The sequence below is a fragment of the Cervus canadensis genome, chromosome 12, assembly GCF_019320065.1.
Source record: "Cervus canadensis isolate Bull #8, Minnesota chromosome 12, ASM1932006v1, whole genome shotgun sequence".
NCBI classification, from domain to species: Eukaryota; Metazoa; Chordata; class Mammalia; order Artiodactyla; family Cervidae; genus Cervus; species Cervus canadensis.
The window spans coordinates 4,480,106-4,507,618 of record NC_057397.1 but is presented as its reverse complement, the minus strand read 5'-3'; the positions used below and the strand labels follow the sequence as shown (position 1 = coordinate 4,507,618).

Genomic DNA, 27,513 nt, shown 5'->3' with positions numbered 1-27,513 from the left:
GACCCCGGGAAGTGTCGCCCCCGTCTGCCCTCCCCATCCTGGGAAGCCCACCTGGAGGCTGAGATGGGGACCCTGATGTGCCTCTTGCTTGGATTACCACCCCCTCCCCGGGCCCCCAGACCACCCCCACCTTAGCCCCACCCCCTAATGTATGGAGAGCGCGTGCCTGGGCTGGGTGGAGCCCTTCGGCCCTGGATCAAGAGGCCAACTCTCCAGGACAGAAGCGGGTGGTCTCAGGTGCCTCTTGAGAAGGAAAGGAGACAGGAGCCTTGGGCATCAGCAAGGGCGAAGAGGGGCCTGAGGCCCCCAGCTCCTGCCTCCCTGGAGGCCCTGGGCAGCACAGCCAAGTAGGGAAGGGAGCACGTGCCTGGTTGAGAGAAGCCCCCGAGTATCAGGCTGGCTGGACATGGGGAGGCTCCTGGACGGGAGGGTCAGCTTTCTGCATTAGGGCTCCAGCTCAGGTGAGGGCTTCCCAGGTGGCTCAGTGGCGAAGAATCTGCCTGCCAATGCAGGAGATGTGGGTTCTATCCCTGGGTCAGGAAGATCCCCTGGGGGAGGAAATGGCAACCTACTCCAGTGTTCTGCCTGGGAGATCTCATGGACCCAGGAGCCTGGTGGGCTACAGTCCACGGGGTCACAGAGTCAGACACGACTGAGCACTATGGAATCACACAGGAGGGGGCATTTTTCCTGTCACTTGTGGACCGCGTGGCAGGGCCCCTCCTTTCTCACCTGCAGGGGCTGCTATAGCTGACGGGAGGTGGAGGACGCCACTGACAGTCTCCTGGGCTGGGGTCCATCTGCTTGGGGGTCCCTTCTCCCTGACCCACCAGGAAGCTGGATGAGGCACTGCTCCCTTAGAGTCCTGGCCCTGTTGAGCTCACAGTGACTCTGGAGACAGACTTAAGGAGTACGCTTTGCTAAAGGATGCAACTCTCCTATTGTAACCCAGTGAGAGGACTGTTTTTTCCAGCTAATTTGATTCCCTCGTACCACACAGTGGAGGGTATGGGACAAAATCTTACTGCTCCTGCCATGGACATCAGATGCAAACAGCAAATGCCTGCAGTGGGCCAGGTGGGAGGTAATAGGGAATGATGTGGACTGGGGCAAACTAGTGCCCTGGCTCCACGCCCCTGCAGACCCGGGGCACACAGAAGGCAGGCTGGGGTTGTAGGTCCTCTGCTTATCATGCAGTCAGAAATCTAGATAATTGTGTAGAGTTATTTCTCAACAGATGACAATAAGCTGAAACAGTGTCTGGGACAAAGGAAGCGTGTTGTTGGCAAGGCAGAAGCAGAGAAAATACGCACAGTGCTTGACATTTAATGTGAAAGTTTTTCTGAGTCATCTGCAACTTGACCTTAATTACTCCATATAATAGATGTGTGGGGAAAATATCTAGGGAAGTAAATATTCTGTGATATGGCTGCACCGTTTGGTCTAAGATGAAGTTATGTGAGGTATGCTTTTGAACTGTGGTGCTGGGGAAGACTCTTGAGAGTCCCTTGGACAGCAGGATCAAACCAGTCAATCCTGAAGGAAATCAACCCTGAATATTCATTGGAAGGACTGATGCTGAAGCTGAAGCACCAATACTTTGGCCACCTGATGCAAAGAGCCTGCTCATTGGAAAAGACCCTGATGCTGGGCAAGATTAAGGGCAGGGGGAGAAGGGGGTGACAGAGGATGAGATGGTTGCATGGCATCGCTGACTCAATGGACATGAGTTTGAGCCAGCTCCAGGAGATAGTGATGGACAGGGGAGCCCGGTGTACTGCAGTTCATGGGGTCTCAGAGTTGGACACGACTGCGCAACTGAACAATAATGATAAGCCAGAGGAGGAGCAGCTCGCCTGGATTAAGTCTGTGCAGTCTTAGCAGGAGTGACAAGCCATGTGTTGTCATTATGAACACCGTGTGTGGTTTCCCTTATGGAGCTTGAATCCCTGTCGGTCCAAGAATCCAGGTGGAGAGGCCCACATAGGGCCTGAGCTCCTGGGACTTTCTCGGACTTGGAGCTTCCCTTACAGCTGCAGACAGCGGCCGCCACGGGGGCCTGAGGTGGTGCTGGACTCAGCCACCCAGGTGCACTTGTCCTTCACGTCCCTCTTTGGAAGGTTTAGGATCTTGCCTTTGCATCGGCTTTTGACATCTTGGGAAATCATGAATTTCCCACCCAGAAAGGGAAGCGGATCCAATCCTGTCTGCACCATTTTGTTATAATTCACTTTGGGTGTTGACACTGATTTCCCCACGACAGCTGTAGGCGGACTCCCTGGGGATCTGGCCTTGGGAGGGGGTTGAGCACAGCGTAGCACTTTGTTTAGGGATTTGGTCCTGCGTCTTGTTAGGCGGGAACACCACATGAGGCTAGACTAGCGATCTGAGGGCGCGCTGGTGTTTAGAAACCGTGTGTGATCTCCCAGCCCACCTGCGGGTGGGCGTGTCATACCCCAGATCCTGTCCCCCTCTGCAATGCAGGGGCTCCATCAGCCCACGGCCCCACTGGTCAGGACCCCACAGGGGTGGTGGAGATGGAGAATCCCCATCTCAGCGCTGAAGGAACCGAGGCTCGGAGCTCTCTCACATCACCCAGCTGATGGGGGGTTGAGGAACTGGCAAGTGTGGGCCTGGCTCTGACGCAGCAGCCAGGGCTTAGGGGTGACAGGATGTCAGGGGTTAATGTGCCAGCCACTGGGCGGGGCGCCTCTGGAAGCCAGTGGTCTGAGGCTGGGACCAATGGGTTAAGAGTCGCCGGGTGGGGCAGCTCCCGTCTGGTTAGACGGGTTGAGGCTGGCCCAGCCAGCAGCCCACATCCTGGAGGGGAGGAGGCCAGGGCCTCTGGGTGGAGCCGGCTGCAGGGAGATGGAGGGGCAGAGGGCAGCGGAGGCCGAGCCCGCCTCGGGGCCGCGAGCATAAAGGGGAGCTTGGGACTCCCACCCGGGGGGCTGCAGAGGGCCAGGCAGCTGGGGGCCCTGGGGGCGGCTGCTGGGGTGAGTGTGGGCATGAGGGGATGGGGCGAGTCCCCATCCTGCCCTCAGGAGCTCACTGCCATGGAGATGAAGGCTGAGGGTCTTCAGGCCGGCGGAACTGGGGGAGGGGGTGGTGTGCACAGTCTCCATGGGACGCACTTCTGCACGTCCGTGGAGTTCACGGCTAACACAGGGAGCGCAGCACATGCCAGCCTCCTCCTGACGATTCCCTTGAGGGAGGCAGCACCCCTGTCTATGGGGGGGAGACTGAGGCACAGAGGCGTCGGGGAGCTCGCCCAGGGCCCGGCCTCCCGGAGCTGACTACCCTGAGTAGTCACCCCCAAGCTATCCCGGGGCTGCTGGGGCGGACCACCGGAAGGAGGAAGTGACTATGTGACTTCTGAACGCAGGGTAGCATCTGTGGCCACCTTGCTCAGGGACTCTTCCTCCTGGGCTGCTGGCCCCGGGGGAGGCTGGCCGCTCTGATGTGAGGGCCCCCTGGCAGCCGGTGGAGGGGCCTGTGGACAGGGTCGGAGCCTCCCACCTGCAGCCCCGTGAGTGAGTCGGTGAGTGTGTTCCCCAGCCTTGAGGAACCACAACTCCTGCTGATGGTTTGCACCCTCGTGAGAGACTCTGAGCTAGAAAGAGCCCCAGGCTCCCCACTGTCAGGATACACGTGGCGTGTGTCTGTTCTCTTAAGCTGCTAAGTCCTGGGACGGTCGGTTACGCCGCAGTGGATGACTGGAGCACCCAGGTATCAGCTGCCGTGGGTGCGCTGTGCTGGGTCACCTCCCGGAGCCCAAATGAGGGACCACCTGGATGAAGAGCCTCGAGGGGGAGGGCAGAGCAAGGACAACGGCCATCTGGGACAGGCTGCCCGGGAAGGTGCGTCTAAAGGCAGCTAGGTGGGCGGCCTGGGGAGGGGCTCTAGAAGTCACCCCGGAGGAGGAACACAGACACGGAGCCCTTAGCTTCTGCACAGAAGCATCTTTTTGCCAGAGTTTTCCATCAGGCAACACAAAAGCATGAGGGCCAGGTCACTGTGAGATTTCTATCCCACGGAGCCAGGACCCTCTGCAAGCAGAAAGCAGAACTACTCCAGCGTGGTGGCCGTGATGTTGACAACTTCACGAAGGCATCCCTTCAAAAAGCCAGCTCTAAGGGTTGAATACAGTTAAGTATGCACGGAAAAAGCCATCAGTGGTTATTTTTAAAACCACAGGAAGTCGCTCAGAGCCTTTAAAAATCAAACACTAGAATGGCTCTCAGCCTGCCACGCTTGGAAGCTGCCAAGAAGACAGATACGTCAAGGAGGCACCCTAGCTGAGATGGACCAAAACCAGCTTAGCTGGAGAAAAGCCGAGTTTCAAATCTAAAGACTTTAGTCCAGTTGTTTCCTGCTGACACCGCCCTCTCACACGTCCTCCCCAGCCCGAGGAGGAGCTACATTCAGAGAGCCTGTGCCAGGGGTCTGGCTCGGGGCTGAGCTGGGGAACGGTCACCTTGGGGGAAGCGGGTCCTGCAGGGCCCGAGAAGGCTGTGACTCCAGAGCAGCAGACGAGGCTGGGGTCTGCGCCCACTTCACGTCCAGCCCGTGGCCCGGCTGCCTGAGCGTGTCTCACGTGTGGCCAGTCCTCAAGGCCTGCACGCGGGCCTCCCTCTGACCTCCACTGCGGGCTTGCTGACGGGCCCCCACGTGGCCCCACAACCGCCTCTTCTCAACATGGTTGCCACTGATCCTGCTAAAATACAGGGATCACATTCCTCTCCTCCCCTGAGGGCTCTCGGCAGCCCTCCAGGCCCAGCCCCTGCCCCTCGTCTGTCCCCCCACATCAGCTCTGCCTCCATGGGGTGCCTGCGGCCCCTGTGAGGGCCTCAGGGCAGCTCATCGCTGACTCTTCTAGGTCCCGACAGAGACGTCCTTATACTCCTTACGGCCCAGCCAAGTCCCACCCCCTCCCGCCTCTGTGCTGTCCCCCCTGCTCTGTTCCTCCTGGCGTCCTCCAGTTTGCTCTGACGGTCTGGCTCCTCCCGCTGGGATGGGAGAGGCAGGAGGCCCCTGGTCTGACCTGTGCTCTCATCCACAGGGCCATGCCCAGCAAGTAGGAGATTCTCCGCCAATGTGTGTGCGGGGAATTCAGTGCCCAGGCAGCGGAGAGGAGGCCGCGGTTAAGGCAGCAGGAGTGGGATCGGGAGAAGGGGACAGGAGGTGAGCTGCAGAGTTCCAGTGTCTGGGATTCCATTTGCAGCTTCATGACTGTGTCACTGACTCAGAAGAGGCTGCAGGCCAAATGGGAGGCAAAGTGTGGGAACACACGCCAATCCGGCTCAGGTCCTGACGTTTCTCCTTGTTTAGAATTAATTCCACACAGACGGGTGCGGAGACTCTGCTCTGATGGGCACCGGCGCCCTGGGATGCAGGTAGTAGTCCTTGTGCTTCTGATGCAGAAACGCGTACGTGGCAGACGCAGACCTGCGAACTTGAGGAGCAGAAGAGCACGTCTTTAGGGTGCATGGAGAGCACCAGGAAAAACGAAGTTTTTTTCCTATCAGAAGTTGTTCTGTGCTCCCAACACACGATGCTCCCAACACCATACCCCGTAAACAGTGAATGCCTCGAGGAGAGGTGTCTTTGAGTTAAGACAGTGACAGTTTAACAACGCACAGGATCGTATTCGAAATTCCAAGTCTAGGAAGCCTGTTGTGTGAGCTTCTAACAGAAGGAATGAAACCCATCCTCGGGGGTTGAGGGGTAGGGGGGGAGTTACTGAATTAAAATCACAGAGTACCACAGAATGATGAAAAGACAAGGAACTGAATACTACTGTCCCTGGGGTGATGACCCTTCTGCTTCATGACAGATCACGGAGGCATGAAAGCTGCGTTTCCATCCTGGCAGTGCCACCCTGCTTCCTGCAGAAGCCTTTTTATAATTAACCTTTCATGTGGCAGAATGCTTTTGGCATAACATATTCGTATTTATTGGTCCATAACTGAGAGGGAGAAATCATTTTCAAATCTGAAATTTGTGCTGTCTTGACTTCCTGCAGTGAGGTGCAGCCACATATGGTTCTCAAGTGTGCAGAATTCAGAGCTGGGCTGAAATAACAAGTCTTTGTTTTTCTAGGCTTATATTAAAGTAGAAGCGATTGAAATGGGCAGCCTTTATTAAGTAATACACAAATCATTTGTTTTCTGTTAGGGGACAAAGATTGATTTTCTTTCCCTTTTTTTAACAGACTTTTCAAATCAGAAAGCATACCATTTTATAAAACATTTCATGAAACACAAAACTGTGCAAAAAAAAGATGATTTTCAAGTTCTCAAGTGAATTCATTTACTGACTAGGCACGTTGGTGAGTTGACTATTCTTAAGCAGTCCATAATTGGAAGGAAAGTTCCTGAAAGAGAGGAAAATGAAATATATTTGTATACATCAAGAGACAAATATTTATACTCTGGTGGCAATGCAGGATTTAGGCAGAGGAAGCAGGCGAGCTGAAATTTAATAGAAATGAGAATACTTACATAAAACAAGGAAAAATAGAATTATAGAAATTAAGGACCTAAAATCTTCGTGTTCAGTAGGCAGATGAATGATTTAAACAGTATGATGATCATCAAAATGCCATCGTCATGACATTTATGGGTCTGCTTTCAGATGGCCAGGCTTTTTTCCACATGGAACTTTCAATATTAAAATGTGCGGTGACTTCCCATGGATACACACTTGTCACCTGAAACTCAGCTTTCAGATATATTTTAATTAATATTATTAACACCAAATAATACATTTGGATGTGTTAACTACAACAAAATTGTTGTTCAAAACCCAGCCGGCAATCAGAAGGGAACAGGACCGATCCAATCACAGTGGAGACGCGGCCGTGGCCTCGCTTACTCCCCACAGCTCCGGCCACAGACGCCCGCCCTGGGGGCCGTCCACCTGGGCGACCTGGCCTGCCCACCCTCCTGTTCCCCGCCATGGCTGCCACGCCTCGTATTCCAGCAACTGCTTACGTGCCCCAGACCCGTGAGGGCCCTCCCTGCCTCCCAAACCTGCGGCAGCCCGTCACCTCTGACACGTGCTCCTCCTTCGTCTGCTTCAAGATTTCAGCTTATCTTTCAAACCCTTTGGTTTCTCTCCTCCTCCTCTGTGGAGCCTTTCCCTCCTCGTCCTTCCTCGACCAGCACACGTGACCTAGGTCCCTGCACCCCCTTGGCCTTCACCTCGCCTGCCAGGACCACACGCGGGGCCCATGTTCTGTGGGACGAACCAGGCTGTTTACTTTAAAAAGGGAAACAGCTAATATGCCTGTGTGCCCAGTCCTGTCCAACTCTTTGCGACCCCATGGACTGTAGCCCGCCAGGCTCCTCTGTCCATGGGCTTTCCCAGGCTAGAATACTGGAGTGGGTTGCCATTTCCTATTCCAGGGGATCTTCTCGACCCAGGGATCAAACCCATGTCTCCTGCGTTGGCAGGTGGATTTTTCACCACTGCACCCCCAGGGAAGCCAGAGTGGTAACTGGCATTGCTTAATCAATGCACATGTCCTCAATGGCTTGATGGCTGTGCTCTCCTTATATGTGACAGACTTGCTTCTGACTCAAGGACTTCCTGGGGGTGCAGGACCACCCACACATCAATCAGCAGATCAGAATCAGGGGTTCACCTTCGGGTGCTGTCAGCCAGTACTCAGAGTGAAGAGGAAAAAGGGTTTTGGGGGGTAGAAGGAGGCAGGAGAAGCTCTTGAGGAACTGGCAAGTTCTGGACAGCCAGCGAAGAAGGGAGGAAGCGGGGAGCTGGGCAAAGGCAGGGTGGACAGAGGGCCAGCTGGGGCCCGGTTTCCACGGAGAGGCCGTGGGCCCTCCAGAGCAGAGGTGGCCCCTTCCCCGGGTGCATCCAGGGCTGGTGCAGGGCCTGAGGCGGGCTGGCCTCAGGCTCAAGTCCGCCCATGAAAGGAGGTCCCAGGAGTGAGAGGAGACCGACAGGAGCCTAAGGAAGCGCGATCCATCACCGTCTTTACCGTGGATCCTCAGCAATCGCTGCAAGACGCAGCCGAGTGCCCAGAGCTGGCCTCGCTCATTCCCACAGGATCCAGCCCCACCACGTGCATGGGGGAACAACAACTGTGAACCCACTTTGCGGAGAGGAGTTTGCTGTGTGTAGGCGCTAACAGCTGTATATTGTAATGGACGGAATAACACTGAGGGTTCAAATTTCCTTCAGAAAAGCATATTAAGATACACGATTACCTCTATGGGGAGCAATATAGTAATAACTATAGGAAAATGTAATGACTCAATAAATCTATTTTAGAAACTTATTCTACAGATGTGTACGAACGTGCACAAGCAGAGAGATGAAAGGCTACACTCTCTAGCACGGTCTCTAATGAGTGCAAAACACTGGAAGCAACCGACTTGTCTGTCAGCAGTTGTTTAAATTATGATGCATTCATATAAATATTATTCAGCCAATAAAAAGAAAAGCATACCTTTATAATTTAAAATGATAGAAAAATGAACTCAAAGGTATACTCTAAAGTGAAACAAGGGAGGTAGACAACAGTGTACTGTTCTGTATGTAAAAACAGTAATAATCTGTGCAGAAGCAAAGCATATGATTTTTTATCTCTAAAAAACATACAAAAAACCAAGACCAAGAGCTGCTTCTGGGTGTTTCAGGGCAGGGGTGGGAATTAAGACTAACTTTTCATTGTACTCTTTCCCCAAAGTTTTAGATTTTGTACCAAGCACATGTATCACCTACTAAATAAAGGGCATGTTTTTGTTTTCCAACTTCATCTTCCCGATGGAAGAAGCCAGTGGTTACAGAAGTAAACGATCTCACTCCCACTGACAAACTAACAGTGAGGGGTGCTCAGGGTCAGTACTTTAAAATTACAGAGCCATTTGCTCACTGACTCATTTAGTCATCGGCCCCTCCATAAGCACTGTCACGCCAGGGAGCGGGCTGGGGTCTGGATGCAAAGTCAAATGAGACGCGGTTCCAGGTGGTGCTGGTGAGAAAGACAAACACATGCCGAGTGAGCGGAGACCAGCCCTGCCCTCGCGAGGCGTCTGCTCACTTACTCCACCCCCTCGACCGAGAGCCTGTTAGGCGCTAAGACTGTGTCAGGGAGCGGACATGGGCAGGTGAGGAAGGGCATGGATCTTGCTGTGGAGGTCAGGTGAGGTTTTACATACGTGTATATGTGAATGACAACATTTAGCAACCTGGCAAATTCTCTTTCGACGGAAGAATGACGCTAACTTGACCCGATGAGGCAGATAAAGTCCTAAGGCACAGTCCTGCACTCAGAGACACGATGCCCCCTGGCTCATTTCAGTCACCAGGTAAATGCAGCTGCTTGGAGACATGGCGCCCGCGCTGAGGGTGTCCGCGCCCAGGGTGGGGGCGGGGGCTCGAGAGGGAAGGACCCCGCGCTGCAGGCTAAGAGCTCCCAGGGCCCTCCGGGGGATTCTGCACCCACGGCACAGGGGGAGACCCTGGGTCAAGGAAGACTTCCGGGGTGGGGAGGCGTGTCAGTCTCCCCCCAAAGCTGGACAGACCGGTGTGGGCCGGTTGTACCGAGAGCTGGGGAGAGGGGTGAGGACAAGTGATCTGGGGCAGAGAATGGCTCGGGTCTCACAGCACCCTGAAGGTATGCGCCCGCGAGGCTGGAGCAGACAGCAGAGGGAGGCAGGCGGCACCCGTGCTGGGAGCCACGGAAGGACTCCCACCAAGACAAGGAGAACAGTGACAGCAGGACAACTAGGTCTGCAGAGTAAGAATCCCATCCAGAGTCAGTTCCAATTAGGCAGGATGAGGGGAGGATGCAAGTCAGACTTTAAAATGTCCTACAACCTTGCTCAAAGATGGAAACAGAATCAAGCATAAGATTTTGCTATTTTAGATATAATGATGGATTTTTTTCCCTTTCTAGTCCTACAATGTCAATACCACTCAATACAATTAGTACATCACTATAAATAGTAGATGGGCTTCTAGTGGTAAAGAACCCGCCTGCCAATTCAGGTTAGATGTAAGAGATGCGGGTTCAATCCCTGGGTCTGAAAGATCCCCTGGAGGAGGACATGGCCACCCACTCCAGTACTCTTGCCTGGAGAATCCCATGGACAGAGAAGCCTGCAGGGCTAGTCCATGGGGTTGCACAGAGTCAGATATGACTGAACTGACCTAGCATAAATAGATATGATTTGCATACAGAATAACAAACTACTATTTATATTTATCACATATAACCTATAGAGTAGCTTAACTTATTAATTAGATTTTTGACTACATTGTAGTTTTTTCTCTAAATCATCAGAGTCACTGTCTAATTTTAAGTTAGACTGCCTGAATTGTAATTCAATTTATGTGAGTGATTTTTTTCTTCCTGTTTTGGGTCTCTGCTAACTACACCCAACCATTCCTAATACTGCCTGTCAGAAGTCACACTGATCACACTGACAATATCACTCTTTGGTATTCACTGACTTGCTAAACGCTCAAACTGCCAAACACCGTGCTAGGAGATAGAACAAGAGGATGAAAACACGAGGCCCTGCTTTTAAGGCTCTCACCATCTGGCTATCAGGTCAATAACCAGTGCAAAGAGGTCTGTACACAGTTCCTGTTGGAACAGAGACTGAAAAAGGCACCATCTCTGCCTGGGGCGTGCAGCAGGGCAAGTTCTAGGGTGAAGAGAGATTACATTTCAACATGGACTGTCACGTTTACACTTCTTAGCAGGACCTGCGAGATCCTTCATTATGTGTCCCTTGTCTACACAGACAAAATCATCTCTTGGTTTTTCTAATAATCCAACATAACTGAAGTTTCCTAGATAACTGTGCTTTCTTAAAATCCAAATATTTGCATAAAGTAGTAAACAAGAGCAAATACCTAGGTTTGTGTCAGGCAGGATTCCAATCTTCACAGCAAACAGGTAGGCATCACTATTGTGCCCATTTTACAGATGGGGAAGCTGAAGCTTAGACTGAAGTTCAGAGAGGTTAAGTCACAAAGCTGGTGGATGACAGAGCTGGGTGAGACTGCTTCCAAGAAGACCTTCCCTATGTGGTCATCTTCTACTGGGTCCTGAACCCCCTGCTGGCACCCTCCGCCTCCACCACCCTACCTGGGGAGAGAGAGCGCACGTCTCTCCCATGCGCTATACCTGCCTCAGCCCTGCTAGCATCTTCACTGCCCGTCTCCCTGGCAGATGGCTGTGTCCATCACCGCTGCGTCTCCACTGTCTGCAGCGCAGCAGCTGCTCAGCCAATGTGTCTGCATGAACACCAACACTGATTCAACTTGGAATATCCTGAACAAAGGAAGATTCAGAACCTAAATACAGCCAGAGAATTCCTTCCTCCGGGAAGGAATCTGGGGCAGGGGGAGGGTTACCAGTCACAGGGTCTGCCAGCACGCAGTGTGGTGGGGCTACGTCTAGGAATGCAAGGTAAGATAGAAGCCAGCCCCTGTCCTCAAGGAGCCTTCAGCATAGAGGGAGGGAGTGCCAGCCCAGACAGTGGACAGCTTACAGCACAGCTGGGAGCGGAGACCCTGGATTATAGTGGATGCTGCGCAACTGGCTGCAGCCGCCGGCTGGGAGCCTACCCAGGGATCGATCGCCTGAGGCCTGAGCATCTTCCTCGGTAAAATGGAGAGGACAGTCACCTTTTCACTGCTGTGAGGATTCCATGAAAGTGATTAAGCACAGGTTACAAGTTGGTTGGCAACTTGTAACCAATCTAAGTCACACGTTATCAATACTAAAATGAGGAAGTGTAAAAGTATGCTTTTTCAGAGAGCACGGCGGGCTGTGGTTGAACTGGTGAAGACATCGTGGAAGGATGGGCAGGCACGGCTTCCAGACGCAAAGGCCCAGAGACGGGAAGTGCTGGTGGGTCAGGCCACCACCTCCATCCGTGCTGAACTGTACTATACTTGAGGGTAAGGTCCACGTCCTACAGACCTCAGGGCTCCTGGTGCCTCACGTGTGTCTGGCGGAGAACTCAGTAAACGAACCCTGAGCGGGGAGGCTACGGGGATGACTTGGGAAGGATGCGGTGTGCACGGAGGGACAGGACAGAACCAGGCTGCAGTCTACAGGTCCTGGCTGTTGAGACAGGGAGGAATGAGGCTCAGCAGAGTATCTGCTGAGTGAGGGAAGCCCTCGAAAGCCAAGCAGAACCGTCCAAGAGCATCCTGGTAGCTCCTGACCTTTCTGCATCACAACCCCTTTCTACAGTCCAGTGGATCTATGGTTCCTTTAAGAAAATGAAAATAAACATAAAATTGAACAATTTCTATGAACAAGCTCTGAAGACTATCCATTGATTTACCCCTCCAGGAATCTGTCCATAATTTCTGATTAAAGAAGCCTACACTTACTATTCAAGATGCCAATTCCTAAAAACAACACCAACTTAACAAAAACTTACTGAAGAAAATAGTGGAAAAATTTCAACGTGACATCATAAATTGAAAAAATATTTTATTCACATTCCCTTTCTGTACAAGAAAAGAGGCACCAAACAAAAGAAAAGAGAACCCCAAACACTTATTTTGATTTATGAGAGTGAAGAGAACTATTTTCTTCCTAAGACTAATTGGCTAATTTTGGTGATTAAGGAGAAAAAAAAGTGCTCCTATTCACCATGTATATGAAACGTGTATTCAACTTCAATAATGAAACCCTACATTATGGTATCACCTGCCAGCCTTCACAACACTCTGAACACCACCTTGCTTAACACTCAGAAAAACTGCAGGAGACGAGAAATGTCCCCATTGTGCTGACAGCTGAAGCCAGACCATGTCACTCGGCGACGGGCAGGGCTCACACACTGTCTCACAAGTCAGATTCTCTGGGATGTCAGGGCCCATGCAGCATTCCTGACAGTTCAGGAAAAAACAAGAATAACTGAAAAGTGAGACCAGATTAATGGTCTCAGATTAATGATATCTTTCTTTCACGATCCCTATTGTTTGAATTTTATGAAACAATTTTATCAAATACTTTGCAATATTTATCTTCTTAAAAGCAAAACTTTGTTTTGCAAAACTCAAAGTAGAAAAGGACACACACACGAAAATCATACTTTTACAAGCCTACAGTAATTATTGTCCAAAATTTCCAGCACATCTGTGTCGTATTATGAATATATACGGAGAGAATATATACAGTCTTAAAAAAAAAAGGAGGGGATCACAGTATCAATAGGTTTGGGAAACTGCTTTTTTTCCACTTGAAACTGAAAAATTTTTTTCGTCTAACGAGCAGCCAGTTACATTTTCACTGAGGAGGGAGCGGAGTTACTTACACACTGCGGCGGCCGAGCCTCCTAGCTCAGGCCTGACTGGGTCTGACTGGCTTACATTCCGGAAGTTAATTTGCCACTGTCACCATGTCACTAGTTGGTAGTGGAAGCAGTGCGTGGAAGGGCATGAGACCATATTCGTCCTCCAAGCACATCAAAGAACCGGAACAAGGACACTCACCTGTGTCCGCCGGACCAACGCCGCCTTCCTTTCACTTTCCAAGATGGCTGACATTCCTAACAAAAGAAAAGACCTTTTTACTCAAAGAGAAGGCAGTCCCTCAGGAAATAAAAATTAAACATTTTACACAATCTACAGTTTTAAAAAAAAAAACTTAGGCCAAATGATTAAAGAAAAACTTTATTAAATATTTGTCAGTTTTAAGAAGTGCCCTCAATTACTAACCAAATAATGTATTACAAACAACTAGTTATGAGGTTTTACATTTGTTTAACAGGGTATAATTGGCCCCAATTAAACTGACTAAACTAAGGCTTTTTAGATTACTAAAACAAATTAAACTTTTTAAAATGAGAATTTAGGTGATCTTAAAACCTTTCTAAAATGGATAATGAAACTTGCTAAGTTGTAACCTTCCTGGTTTTATTAGTTATATTAAGATAAATTAAGTGAGATTAAAATCTTATTTGATTTATTTACCTTTGAAAATGAAGACCGTTTAAGGGTTACACATCCTCAGCCTTGTCGAGTGCGACCTCAATTAGTCAAGTCAGAAAGTCTTTAAAAGCTTTGTGCTTATTGCTTCCAGCATGGAGCGAGGTGTTCATTAAGGTACCAAAATTCTCATAAAAAATCCAAAGTTGCACTAGTGAAAAAACGCTCAACAAGATGAAAACTGATCACATCTTTTTCAGAAAATCAGTAGTTATTTTAAAACCAGTTTTTAAACAAGATTAGGTTTTGCGTAGTTTTAACGTGCCATTCAAGCAGCTGGACACCATTTGGACTCTTTAAACAGCATTTAAATCTACGGTGAGTATATAATGGTACATTTAGTTTTATACCATGTTTTAAATAAATTGTACAATGTTTAGTGTGACCCTTTTTTGACAAGCATTGTTAAATGAATCTTTTCCCTGTTTACAACTATTTATGAAGGCCTTTTTAAATAAGAGAGACATGAAACTGTTAGCTCACACACACAAAATTTCTTTCAAAAGTTTATTTAGTATCAAGCAAGAGGAGACTTTGCTTAACACTACAGAACATTTCAAGACTTGAGTTACAAAAGAATACCACATTATTTGCACTTGTAATTGGCTTCCCTTTTTACGCATGTTGGCAAGAGAAAAAAAAATAGCATATGGCCAAAAGATAAAATAACTAAATTTCTATGGAAACCTTTAAAATGAAAGGTGAGGCTTATGTTAAAAGGATGGATTAACATATTTAGTAAACCTATCTTTTTTGTTTAACACTAGTTAATCAAAGTTATTTTTTTTTCCTTTTGATTACCTATTTTTCATATACAGACTGGAAATAACAAAATTTTACAAGTATTTTTTTTTTTTTCTGCCCAGGTTGATGTTTCAACAAAGTAGTTTTAAATTCCATCCATTCAGATTTTAAGCATTTTGATTTATTTAAAAAGGGATTGTTCATAGAAAAAAATTACTTTGAACAGTATACAGGACTGGTGGAGACTGGCTATGTCACAACAGCAGACAGCACAATCAGTATCTGCCGTACGGCTGGTCCCTGTAGACGCCCTTCGCGGTCCTCGCCGAGGGGGCCTTGTGTCTCGAGTTAGTCCATTCCTCTTGCCCTAAAGCCAGTCAGACGAATCACAGTTAGATCAACGCCAGAGAGCCCATGGCTTCATTTTTCAGAATCTAACTTAGCCCTGAACCCATGGTAGATGTCATACTGAAGATATAAATCCCCAAGGTACTAAAAAATCTGAGAGAATTCACTTTAAAACAATTACAGACACAATGGAAGATGTTCATCTCACTAGTGAAACCTACCAGCCTGGGAAGACATGATCCTTATATCTTAAATTACAGCCAAGTTTGCAAGAACTTCCTTTTGGTCACTCATCTAGTAAAAGTCCACACACTCCAACAGCAAATTGAGCTGCCTCTTGCTAAACGTGCAGACATCTATGCATGGGAAAAGGGTCACTTGGGATTTCTTCTTCAAAGACAAAGAAAACACAGATAAAAATCTGTGAAGGCAAAAGGAGAAGAAAACTGGAGTGCAAAATGGCAACGGGCAGTTTGGGGAATATGGCTTTGTTCTTCACGGGTCCCTCATATAAAGAAGGAAGGAGAGCTGTACTGGGTAGAGATTTATGCTTCCAAAACATTTCCTGGATAGGAAATAATCTCATGGCATAACATCAAATTGCACGCATCCTCATACTAACTCCACACGGAACGAGGGATTTCCAACAGAGGGCCCTGGTTCACCCCAGCTCAGGGCTGTCAGTGAATCACTTGAAGGTCTTTGACAACAAATAGTTAACATTTATGCTGCAGCACACAGCGATTTAAAAGCCATGTGTCCACAGAGACCAATTTTAAAAAGCTGTGAGGAAAAATGCTTAAAATGACCTCTTCTTTGATACAAACATGCAATCAACGTCATTCCCTCAAGCTAACTTGCATCAATTTAAGTAGACAGCATTCAACAAACCAAGGTATGTCTCTTAAGTGTTTGTTACGAATAACGACAAAAAAAAATCCAAGGTGCGGTCATCAAGGCTTGGGGCAGGTGATATAACAAAATGCACTTCAAAAGGAACACTGGAAAATGGTTTTTCAGTTATGTTCAGAGAAATGTCATAACATCCATTAACGAGAATCCTGACTCACTTGTGCTGGGCACGAGGCACTCATCAGCGCTTTGCAGCTGACTGAAGCTTCGTGCTCTCTGATCTCTGCGCCCGCAGCAAAGGAGGTTCTCAGTATCATTAAGTTGCTGCAGCCAATTCTTTTAATTAAACCTGTCGTCCTTCTGCATACTGAGACTCTGGACGTGGATTCCCCAGCACCTCGGGCAGCTCCCACTGGACTCAGTGGGGTTTCAGTGTCTCCCTGTAAGCCTGAGACAGCCATCCATCTCCTCCCTGTCCCAGTGCTTCTGTAACCTTTAACGAATGACTCCCACTGTAATGTTTTTAGAGGAACTGAGATTGGGAATAAATTAAAACATAAAGATGGGGGTGGTGGAATCACCACGACAGCAATTGAGAACTGTAGTCTCAACTGCTTCATTTTTCTTTACTGTCAAGAAGCAAAGACACTTCAGAGAGACTCATTCTATCAAGTGTCTGCAGTTTGGCAAACTATTCAAGTAAGTGAGAAAACCAGCACATTGCAATCAACCCAGACAGAAAATCTAGGTTCAGAATCTAAATGCCTGCAATTTTATGCAAGTCTTTAGTCCCCTTTAAATATTAAGTTTAAACCTTAGAGAGCTTCTGAAAATAGATGGATAAGCACAGATGAACTGAGAGGCAGCTGTGGTCTGAAATTCTGTCTGTATGAATCTCCCCACAGTTAAGTGCTTTAAGGTGTTTCTGTGACCTTTCTACTTGTGGTTCCACTCCAGCCGTTTACTCACCGTAGGAATCATAAGCTTCTTCACTGAGTCCATGTCCATAATCATAGTAATCAGCACCACTGCATGAAACAAAGCGCACAAGCAGGGAGAGACAAAAACACAGTTAGGACAAACCGACTTGGCTGTGAGTTTAAACCACACTGATGAAGTATCTGAAACTTAAAGATAACTGCTAAAGGCAGGGCTAAAAGCTGAACAGAGTTCCCATGGAGAAGAGCGATCTTGTTAGGAGCATCACGGCCCCTCCTGTGGTCGCTGGCCTGAATTCACAGCAAACGTGTCTGACACTGAACCAGAGCGCTGACAGCGCCTGAGGAGGACGCGGTCTCTCCTGGGCGGAATCGTGGTCTGAGAGGGCACGCGTATGCAGCGGACCCAGGCTGGGCTCGTGCCAGGGGTCGGGGTGGGGGGATGTATGTGCAGGGGGAAGGGCGGCCACGGCTTCTTTCCCACCGACACCGGGCTCACGAAGGCACAGCCCTACGGAGCAGACGCCGCGATGCTGGGCGGGCCCCAGGCACTGGGCTTTACAGGAAAGCAACACAGCTGTGGGGCGACATGTTTCACCTCCCCAGCACCACCCCGTCACCATCAGGAGCGGCCGCTCAGCAGAGGCTGTGGATGGTGGGTGGGAACGGCCCCTGGGTCCAGTCACCCGCCCTGGCCGAGCCTGTGGGGACAGAGGCACACGCACTGCCGTCCTGTATTCTGACGCGTGACGTCCCTGAGACCTGGGAGGGAGGGATCTGTCACCATGGCCATTCTGTAGATGATGCAAAACAGGCCACTTACACACACAACATGTGTGAACTAGGCGTAACCTTTACAGGAACCAATCTGGGGAAATCTGGATGACGGGACTATGGCCCACACAATCAGCTTCTCACACTACTCTGGGTGTCTGAGGAAGGGCTTCCACCCACTCTCCCTGGCTTCCCCTTTCCCAGTCCTCTTAATTCTGTAGGGAAACAATCACCCTGAATTTGTTATCTTGGATTGTCCTGGAATAAACATTCTCATTATTCCAACTTGATGCAATCAAGCAAAGAAGTTCTAATCAGAATGGAAAACGATCCAGCTGAGCTGCTTAGCACCGGAGGAAGCACGGAGTGAATAATAAAGCCCACTCTGGGCCGTGCCCTGTGCCAGCCCTGAGACCCCCGGGCAGTCGCCACCTCCCCTGGAGGTGACAGAGCTGTCCTGTCCATTTTACAGGTAAGGATGCTATAGAGAACAGCTGGGGCGCCAGCCTAACATCCCACAGACAGCAGGCAGGGGGCACATCCAGTTAGGTCCACACCTGGTTCTCCTCCTATGTTTCACTTCTCAAGCCCAGGTGAATGTGACCGGAGATGAACCATCAACTCCTTGGATGACAGCACAGGACGGCGAGCCCTGTGAGAAGGGATGGGGATGGGAGCTACGGGCTTGTCTCACGCCTGTGGGGACGGGTCTTCACCTCTGCCCTCCTCTGCCAGAATGGTTCCTCTTGTCCTTTGCTCCCAAGCACCTCCTACCCAGTCGTTAGCCCAAATGCCACTTGTAGAAGCTGTAACTCAAAAAGGTTACGCTGCCTGTCCAAGGTCACACTACTTCCAAATGGAAGAACAGGTGCAAAGCTAAATGCACCCTTACTCCACAGTCCGAGCTCTCTGTCCACGGGCACGTGTCCTGAGGGACGGCATGCTGTCTCAGGCGTCAGGGTCTGCAGGAAACCCAATGCCAGTGGATCATGGTGAACTGTAACCGTCTCAGTTCCCTCTGGTCTCCAATGCCTCCTCTCCCTTTCTGTAGTCCTAGTTTTCTATCCTAGTATTACATACATTTATGGCAGGAAGAGAAGAGGGACTAGCTGAGTGAGGAAGAGAGATATTCATATTCAAGAAGGAAAAAATTTAGCAAAAACAAGCAACAACAGCAAAATATGGCCTCCATACTCTTAAAGTTTAACAGTTTTAAATATGAGAACTGCTATTAAACAATACTTTCCTCATCTTATAGATAGAAATTCAGAAGGGAAACTTTCGATAAAATGCTACTGTCAAACAAGGGTCAAGACATCTGGGTCTAAACCCGGGCCTCCCAGCACGGACAGTCTTGGGGCAGTTGTCCACCCACCTGCTGAGTCTGAGTGCCCCTCTGCCTGCCAAATCCCACCACACTAGATGTCTCCCAGACCCTGGGAAGCCCTAACGGTCTCAGTGCCTCACGTAGAGCATCTGGACACAGCAGTCAACATACTTTCTCATTTTGTTGAAAATAAATTGGCTACTGCCTCTTAGAAACTCAGCACTAAATTAAGTGAACCTCAGTCTTCTTTCCAAAGGTCAGAAGTTACATCATAATGGCTCCTTAGACAAAGTGGTAATGTTCTTCAAAATCGCATCTTGGCTGCTCAGAAAACAATGAGTGACTTCTTCATAAAACTGAAAAGAGTCCCCTTTACTGAGACAGGTCCACCGTCAGTGACAGGTACTGAGATCAGTAAACAGGAGAAAAGCAACTGCCGTCTGACTAAACAAAGTCCCCTTGATTAAATGCAGTGAGCAGTAATGAGCATCGGGGTGGACTGGAAATCCACCTGGAAGTGCTCTCACATAGACCAGCATAAAAAAAAAAAAAAAAAATCAGGGTGACGAATGTTTCCCAATGAACGGCAGGATAAAAGGAAACATAATTTGGTCGGGCGATGGTTTGGTGATAAGACAATCTTTAGTTTTGACAACTGAAAACTTTAAACTGACATTTTTTATCATTTCACTCAGTTTCTGATTATTTATTTCAAGACTGTCATCAAGCCAAGAAGCTGGGAGCAGCTGAGCCCCATTCTCATACCTGTCAGTTCCATCTGAATTGCTTTTGCAGCATTTCATTTCGTGCACCTCCAATGTCTATTAACCCAAGATGTGTCCTATTTCCCAAGGATAAACTAAAAACCCAACATAAGGCAAAGGAAGAAGACTCTAAAAATTTCTTCATTTATGAATACAACTTACAGTATTAATAATAAGCAAGAAAACACGGTAGGTTGACTATCCCTTTTCTCCATCAGAAGGGGTCAATAAAAGTCTTCCCTTCAAGCGGTCCAGAGTAAGCGCCTCTCCCGGCACCAACGCCGTGTCTCCCAGTCCTACTCTCTGTCCTCCATGTTCTACCCTGCATCAGGGGTAGAAGGAAGTCCAAAGGCTCAGTGTAATTCCTGGCCTTCCCGGAGGTTCTCGATCCATCAACTAGAGTCAAGAAACAGGCCCAGCACTGGGAGGAAACACAGGGGTCACGGAGCAAACGGTAGCACTGGGACCAAGCCCACGTGCCCCCAGGTTACGGACATGTGTTCAAAAGGAGGCCAAAAATGAGCTCCCAGATCACCCTGTCTCCGCAAACGGGACTAAGAAGGAACTCGTGACATGAATCTGTCTGGTGTCTACATCTTCAAGCCTTTACATGAATTTTGATGGAAAAGTCGCTGGGACTCATCTCATCAGGCCCTTGGCTGGTCATGTGCAGCTCAAGGAACTCTGGATCACTAGTTACTCTTTGTCTCCGGTACTTGTAAAGCTCTGCCCATCCCCTTCTGTCCCCATCTCCATCCCAATTCTATCTGTGCCCTCCAGAAGTCATGGCTCATCACACATCCTCCACCTCCTCTTTAGACATTCCCTTACCTTCTTCCTCAGCGAAAGCTCGGTTCTCCTCTAATGACACACCTCTCCCTCAGGAGCCCTCTCCTCTCCTCTATCCCGCATGGCCCATGTGCCACTAGGACAACAGGAAGGTGAGTATGCTCTTAACAACCGCCCCCACCATTGCCACTTGTAGCCCATTACGCTCCACTGCTCTGCACAAACACCCAGCTTTCAATCTCTCAATGACATCGCTGTCCTAAGTCCTGGTGTTTTCTGTATGCAGGCAGATACTCCTTCAAACACGTTGGTCTGCTGACTCTCTGGACCACTCTTTCCACTGATCTTGCCTCTAGTCTCCTTTTGCCATCAGCTCCCAGGTCACACCTTAGTTCCTGTCACATCAATAAACCCTTCTACCCGCCTTGCGTCAGCTTCATGCACTCCATCCTCTGACCATGGCTTCCCCTCTCCAGCTTCACTCCTGTCCTCTAGTAACATGCTGACCCTCCTTTGCAGCATGTTGCAATCGTCCCACTACTGTTGTTACATTTTCATCCCTCGTCAAGGGAACCAGTGAACTTTAACCTGCTGGATTCGGTGGTCAGTTCTCAGGTCTGCTGTGTGACTGGGCAGGAGATGTGACACAGCTGGTCACACATAGTGGACGCCCCGAGGGGATGCAGCCTGGTTCCCACGGAGGCACACTCTGGTCCAACGAAACAGCAGGGCAGTACAACAGGAGCAGAGGGACCCAGGGAGGCAGAGCGGGTCATGCAGACCAGGGAGAGGCTTGGTTTCTGGTTTTTATCCTGAGTAAGATGGCTCCAGGGAGAAACGTCCCCATAATGAAGTTCGCCATTACCTGAGATGGGGAAGATGGAGGAAGAAAGAGCTCTGGGCGGGGAGCTGTCAGGAGTCTGGCCTGGGACAGGCTAAGTTGCATAGGCCTCTTGGACCTCCCAGAGCAGTTGGAAAGAGAAATCGAGAGGCTGGGGGAGTGGTCTGAACTGGAGACATAAGTCTGCAGTCCTCGTCGTGTGAAAGGTACTCAAAACCCAGAGACGGCACGTGCTCCCTCCGGGGATACATGAAAGCAGACAGAGCTCGGACTGTGGAGTAAAGGTGCACTGGTTCTGAGCCTGTTTTCCATTAGGAAGTACTGTGATCTTCAACAGGAAGTATAATCTTTTTGAGGGGCAGCTTCTACAAGTGTCTGAAACACAAGAGGTGCTCAACAGAAGCACTGGCAGGAATGAATGAATGGCACGTGCCGCTCAGGGTGAGGGCCACAGCGGTGTCCTCTGACAGGGCGACAGCGGGGCCACGACGCAGTGAGCTCAGGCACAGAGTCTCTCTCACTGGCTGGACACTTCCTCTGAACCGAATAAAGAGCGGTGATCAGCTTTGACCGTATTGTTATAACGAAGCTTGCCAAGCCTCATTTCAGATGTAACAATTACTTTGTCAAACAAAAAGATTTTAAATGTTAATGTAGGTCTGTCAGAGAATCAGAGACACAAGGTTTGCCATTTACAGTGATCCTCCACCTCTAGTGTGAAAAGCTTCTCAAACTGACCTCACTGTAAAGTGCAAGAACTTACTTGTACTTGACCAATCAAAGGCAAGAAGTCGGCCTTGAGAAGTCACGCGGTCCGTCCGCTGGGCTTCAGGTTAAATTGTCTTAATCATCCCAGAGAAAGATTCCCTCTCCACTTTCAAAGACTTCCAGAAATACAGTCTGACTAACCTGCCACAGTAACAGCCTCGAAGAGGCCTGACAGAAAGTTCCATGTTAACCTTCCTCTCTCACGAGACTCTCAGAATCCTTTCTCTCTGGCTCTTCTTCCACAGAGCTCGAGAGCACCTCCTCCTGTGACAGTACGCTCAGGAAGCGGATCACACAGGGCAGGAAGGAAGGAAGCACATGGCTCAGGGGTTACTGGCAAACCTAATTTAAAAGACCTATGTCAACTGCTATGGCTTCCCAGGTGGCACAGCGGTACAGCAGTAAAGAACCCACCTGCTAACAACAGGAGATGCAAGATACATGGTTTTGGTCCCTGGGTTGGGAAGATCCCCTGGAGGAGGCAATGGCAACCCACTCCAGTGTTCTTGCCTGGAGAATTCCATGGACAGAGGAGCCTGGCAGAGCTACAGTCCATGGAGTCGCCAAGTCAGACACGACTGAGTGACTGAGTGCATGCATGCACACGCACGTGTGCACACACACGTCGACTGCTAGGATCAGGCACAGGGTACTGGGCAGAGACATGCAAACAAGATCTAACACTGACGACAGACACTATCAAACAGCATCTATCATACATTATCAAATGCCGATAAGGAGCCATGCGTTCTGCACAAATTTTCTCTCATATTTAAAACAAACTCGCAATCTGGCATTATCTCTATTTTATAAATTTAGGTTAAAAACAACATTTTCCCACCATGTAAGAGACAGATTCTCACTTGTTATGCTCTCTCTTGATAAAAGTGCTCTTGGTAGGAATTTCTGAAGTTCAGATGTCACCTGTTCCCAGCATCTGTTCCACAGATATTTCTGGAATACCTACTATGTGCTGGGCACCAGGATGCAACAGTAAACAGGTTCCAGAATTTGTGATAAAACATGTCTGGTCTAGTGTGCAAGGCAGACAACTGTAAACAGGCCGGTGGAGGACTGTGATTCCTAGAAGCCCAGAGTTCTGAAGGAACTCAGGGTGGGGTGCCTGGATCAGTTTTGGGGTACCTGGGAGTGCCTCCTGGAAGGAGGAAGGTCTAAACTGACACCTACGAGAAGAGCCAGACAGAAAGGAGGAAGAAAAGCATCTCAAGCAGAACAATACACAGTTTGCCCTGGTGACAGGACAGTGGTGACTCAGACAGAGCGCCTTCTCTAGAGCTGTGTGGCCGCAGTGGGGGCGGGGGTCAGGATGCAAGTCTAGTTCCCCTGGCTCTCAGGGGCCTCTCTCCACCATCTAATCTGATGACCAGTCACCATACTCGCAGCACAGTGGGAGTATGTTTGGGCACTTTTTCAAAAGGCAACACAATTCAGGGAGCCAGAAAGAGACAATGACCTAAGACATCCACGGTCGAAAGAAGAAGCTGGAGAACTTCTTGCCTGGGTGCTGGAATCCATCTCCTGCTTACATGGTGTGTACACCGAAAAACCAGTCACTCAACTGGACGCTTCAGACAGGTGTGAATTTACGCCCTTCACTATAGGTACATAATATTTCAGAAAAAGGAAAACAAATTAAAAAAGCTAACACTCATGTTAAAAGGGAAGGGCCAGTGGGCAGCTACTGCCTATTTGGTGTGCACTCTCCCTGTCCTTCTTAGCAGAAGATGCCTTGTGAGACAGGGTGAAGTGCTAGTGGTAATGTGCCCAGCCATTAACCTCCGTTTCTCGGCCAATTCTACAGGGAGGATACCAATGAGACAGGAGTGAGCTTTAGGGAGTGATGCTTCTGGGGACTTCCTAAGAGCAGGCGGACCCGCCCAGGTGGCAGGGCCTTCCTCCTCTTCTCTCTCCCTGCCTGAAGCCCAGCCTGGCAGCTGGACTGTGACCGCCGCGTGAGAGCAAGTTGAGCCCAAGGGTACAGGGCAAGGGCGAGGAGCACAGGGCAAAGAAAGGGAGCGGCCTGGCTGCTCAGCGACTCCACAGAGTGGTCCCAGTGGTCGGAAGCTGCTAACGTCCGTTCTGATTCGGTGGAATGTGGGGCTAACTCAGAGCTTACCCCAGTCCTACAATACGGTGCAAGCATCCTGACGTGAGGGACGCCGCGTGTCTCTATTTTTCTCTGCTGCAGGGACATCCGCTCCTGCTTATTTCAACAGCACTGTCAGTACTCTTCTCCGTCTGCAGCAGTCCACGCTGCTCCTATCGAAAGTTTCTTAAAGACTGCAGATGGTTCTACGTAATCTTTTAGAAACGACGAATTTTGATTATATTCCAAGAAAAACAAAAGAGTAAAAAGAGAAGAGTTCTGTTCATGAGCGTCTCTTCGGTTCACTGTGCCTCTCTCCTCCTCCCACACACTTGAGGCACGCACGCACGGAGGCCTCAGGACACTTCAGGGAGTGAGTTTCACAGCGACACGCACTGATGCTGGCGCTGCGTGTGTACGCCAGGCTAAACCTGCCTTACATGCTCACGGCCACTTGTCAGCAGGCTTCCTGTCTTATATCATCATTCTGGAAGACAGTACAGAACTAACAGTGAGAACGGGGCTGTGCGGGCACGCGCACTGTCAGAACCTAGGCTCCAGCGTTTACTCTGTGTGTGAGCTTGTGTGGGTGTGCCCAGTTGAGTCTGATTCCTTTCGATCCCCTGGACTGTAGCCCGCCAGGATTCTGTGTCCATGGGATTTCCCAGGCAAGAATACTGGAGGGGGTTCTCATTTCTCCCTCAAGGGGATCTTTCTGACCCAGGGATCGAACCCACATCTCCTACCATCATAGGCAGATTCTTTATCACTGAGCCACCAAGATGTAAGCCTGGGCAAGGTTAATTCAATTTCATCTATTAAATAGTTTTTAAAATAAATCTTTCATAAGATTGCTGTGAGGTTCAAAGATAGTGTGTTACATACATAAACTTAGGTCTTATTCAAGGACAGCTGTTATGAGTACTACTGAGGTAGAGGCTCCCTCTGAATGAGCAATATTTTTCCTAGCGTCTTATTGATGTTATACAAGCTATTTCTGCTTATTTGCTAGAGTGAGGAATGAACCTTTAGTGACAACAAATCCAGGAAAAATACCAATAACAACTAATAGTTTCCATCTATTGGAACAGTTCTCTGAAATTTCATAACTTTAAGGAAGGTAAGTGCTATTGGGGTCTTCATTACTTTCTGTAAAGCAATATTTTATTAATAGTTGTCAGTACAGAGGTCTTGAACATTTTGGTTAAAATTATCCCTAAGACTCCTTATACACCACAGGTAGGAATTAATGTACAAGTTCTTTGAAAAACACTTTGGCAGTTTCTTAAAAAGTTAACATATAATTAATATTTGACCCAACAATTCTACTCCTAAATGTCTAAAGGAAGCTAAAATACAAGTCTGCACAAAGATCTGCACATAAATGTTCAATGCAGCATTATTCATAACGCCAAGAAGTGAAAACAAACCCGGTATCTATCACCTAGTTAATGCATAAACAAAACATGGTAGAATCATAAATGGAAAACCATTCAGTAATAAAAAGGAAAGAAACACTGGTAAAAGCTATAATGTGGATGAACCTCAAAAACATAATGCTACCTTCAGAATACCTGATGTAAGAGGTCATATATTTTGATTATATTTACGTCTTTTTACTTTAGTTGTTCTCAATCTTTCCTCTTTGTTTTACAGCAATTTGTATACATTATACCTTGATGTGTTTATATTCATATTTATCCTGCTGAGGGTTCTTTGACTTTGCAGATCTGTGTGATGGTATTTTTTGTTAATTTTAGAAATGTCTGTCGTCATTTTTTCAAGTACTTCTTCTACCTCACACTTTCTCTCATCTCATTCTGCAATTCTCATAACGTTAGACTGTTTTACAGCATTTTGCAGATTTCATACCCAAAGTTCCTTCTACTCTTCATTTTTTTTTTCTCTTTTCAGGTGTGAATACTTTTTTATAATTTGTCTTCAAGTTCTTTTACTATTTCCTCTATGGTGTACAATCTGTTAATAAGCCCACTGAAATAATTATTCATCCCTGACGTTGTAATTTTTCAATTCTAGCATTTCCATTTGGCTCTTTTTTTAAGAGTTTTCTTCGGCTACATTCCTATCCTATCTGTTCATACATGCTGTCCACCTTTCACACAATATCCTTTAGCATACTGAACCTATATATTTTAAGACAATGTCTGACAACTGTAATATCTGGGCTCTCTGTTTCTCTTGACTATTTTGTCTCTTGACTCTGGGTTATATTTTCTTATTGTATAATTTTTATTCATAATTGAATGCTGGATGTTTAGGGGAAAAACAGAGAGTGAGAGAAGTAAGATTTGCATTTATAAAGGACATTTCTCTATTTCTGTCAGGCTGTTGGGTGCTGTATTGATTTTCTACCAAAGTTGTTACAGGTCAAGATATAAGGGTGTACAGACCACAGTCTTCTCCTGTAACTTCATAATTTTAAGTCTGCAAGCTCCTTTAATCATACTGGGATTAATTTTAAATATGAAAAACTTCTTACAACACATTCTCAAAAAGCAAAACATTTTGTTCGAAACTTCAAAGATATCTTATTCCAAAGGGAAATCTCAAGTTTTCTATTAGGAGAATTTGAAATTATAAATATGAATGGAACACAGTCAGGATGGCTGCTATCCAAAAGTTTACAAGCAATAAATGCTGGAGAGGGTGTGGAGAAAAGGGAGCCCTCTTACACTGTTGGTGGGAATGCAAACTAGTACAGCCGCAATGGAGAACACGTGTGGAGATTTCTTAAAAAACTGGAATTAGAACTGCCATATGACCCAGCAATCCCACTCTGGGCATACACACCGAGGAAACCATATCTGAAAGAGACACGTGCACCCCAATGTTCATCGCAGCACTGTTTATAATAGCCAGGACATGGAAGCAACCTAGATGCCCATCAGCAGATGAATGGATAAGGAAGCTGTGGTACATATACACCATGGAATATTACTCAGCCATTAAAAAGTATTCATTTGAATCAGTTCTAATGAGATGGATGAAACTGGAGCCCGTTATACAGAGTGAAGTAAGCCAGAAAGATAAAGACCAATACAGTATACTAATGCATATATATGGAATTTAGAAAGATGGTAATGATAACCCTACATGCAAAACAGAAAAAGAGACACAGATGTACAGAACAGACTTTTGGACTCTGTGGGAGAAGGCGAGGGTGGGATGTTCAGAGAGAACAGCATCGAAACATGTATATTACCTAGGGTGAAACCGATCACCAGCCCAGGCTGGATGCATGAGACAAGTGC

General features: G+C 48.2%; 1 protein-coding gene across 2 annotated transcripts in view; it reads right to left on the bottom strand.

Annotated features, from left to right (window-relative positions):
- Positions 1–6,072: 6,072 nt before the first annotated feature.
- KHDRBS3 (KH RNA binding domain containing, signal transduction associated 3) overlaps positions 6,073–27,513 on the bottom strand; it is a 161,118-nt gene continuing 139,677 nt past the window's right edge. The window contains exons 8-11 of one of the 2 annotated variants that reach the window (XR_006272353.1): positions 16,903–16,961; positions 14,951–15,100; positions 13,495–13,550; positions 6,073–6,376 (exon numbers count right to left, since the gene is read on the bottom strand). Coding sequence is in view for 1 of the 2 variants with exons in the window: in XM_043483946.1 (XP_043339881.1) it covers positions 15,009–15,100; positions 16,903–16,961 (151 nt within the window). In the remaining variant the exon portion in view is untranslated. Of the gene's footprint in view, positions 6,377–13,494; positions 13,551–14,482; positions 15,101–16,902; positions 16,962–27,513 lie in introns of those variants that run through there. The other variant, XM_043483946.1, reaches the window with a different exon arrangement.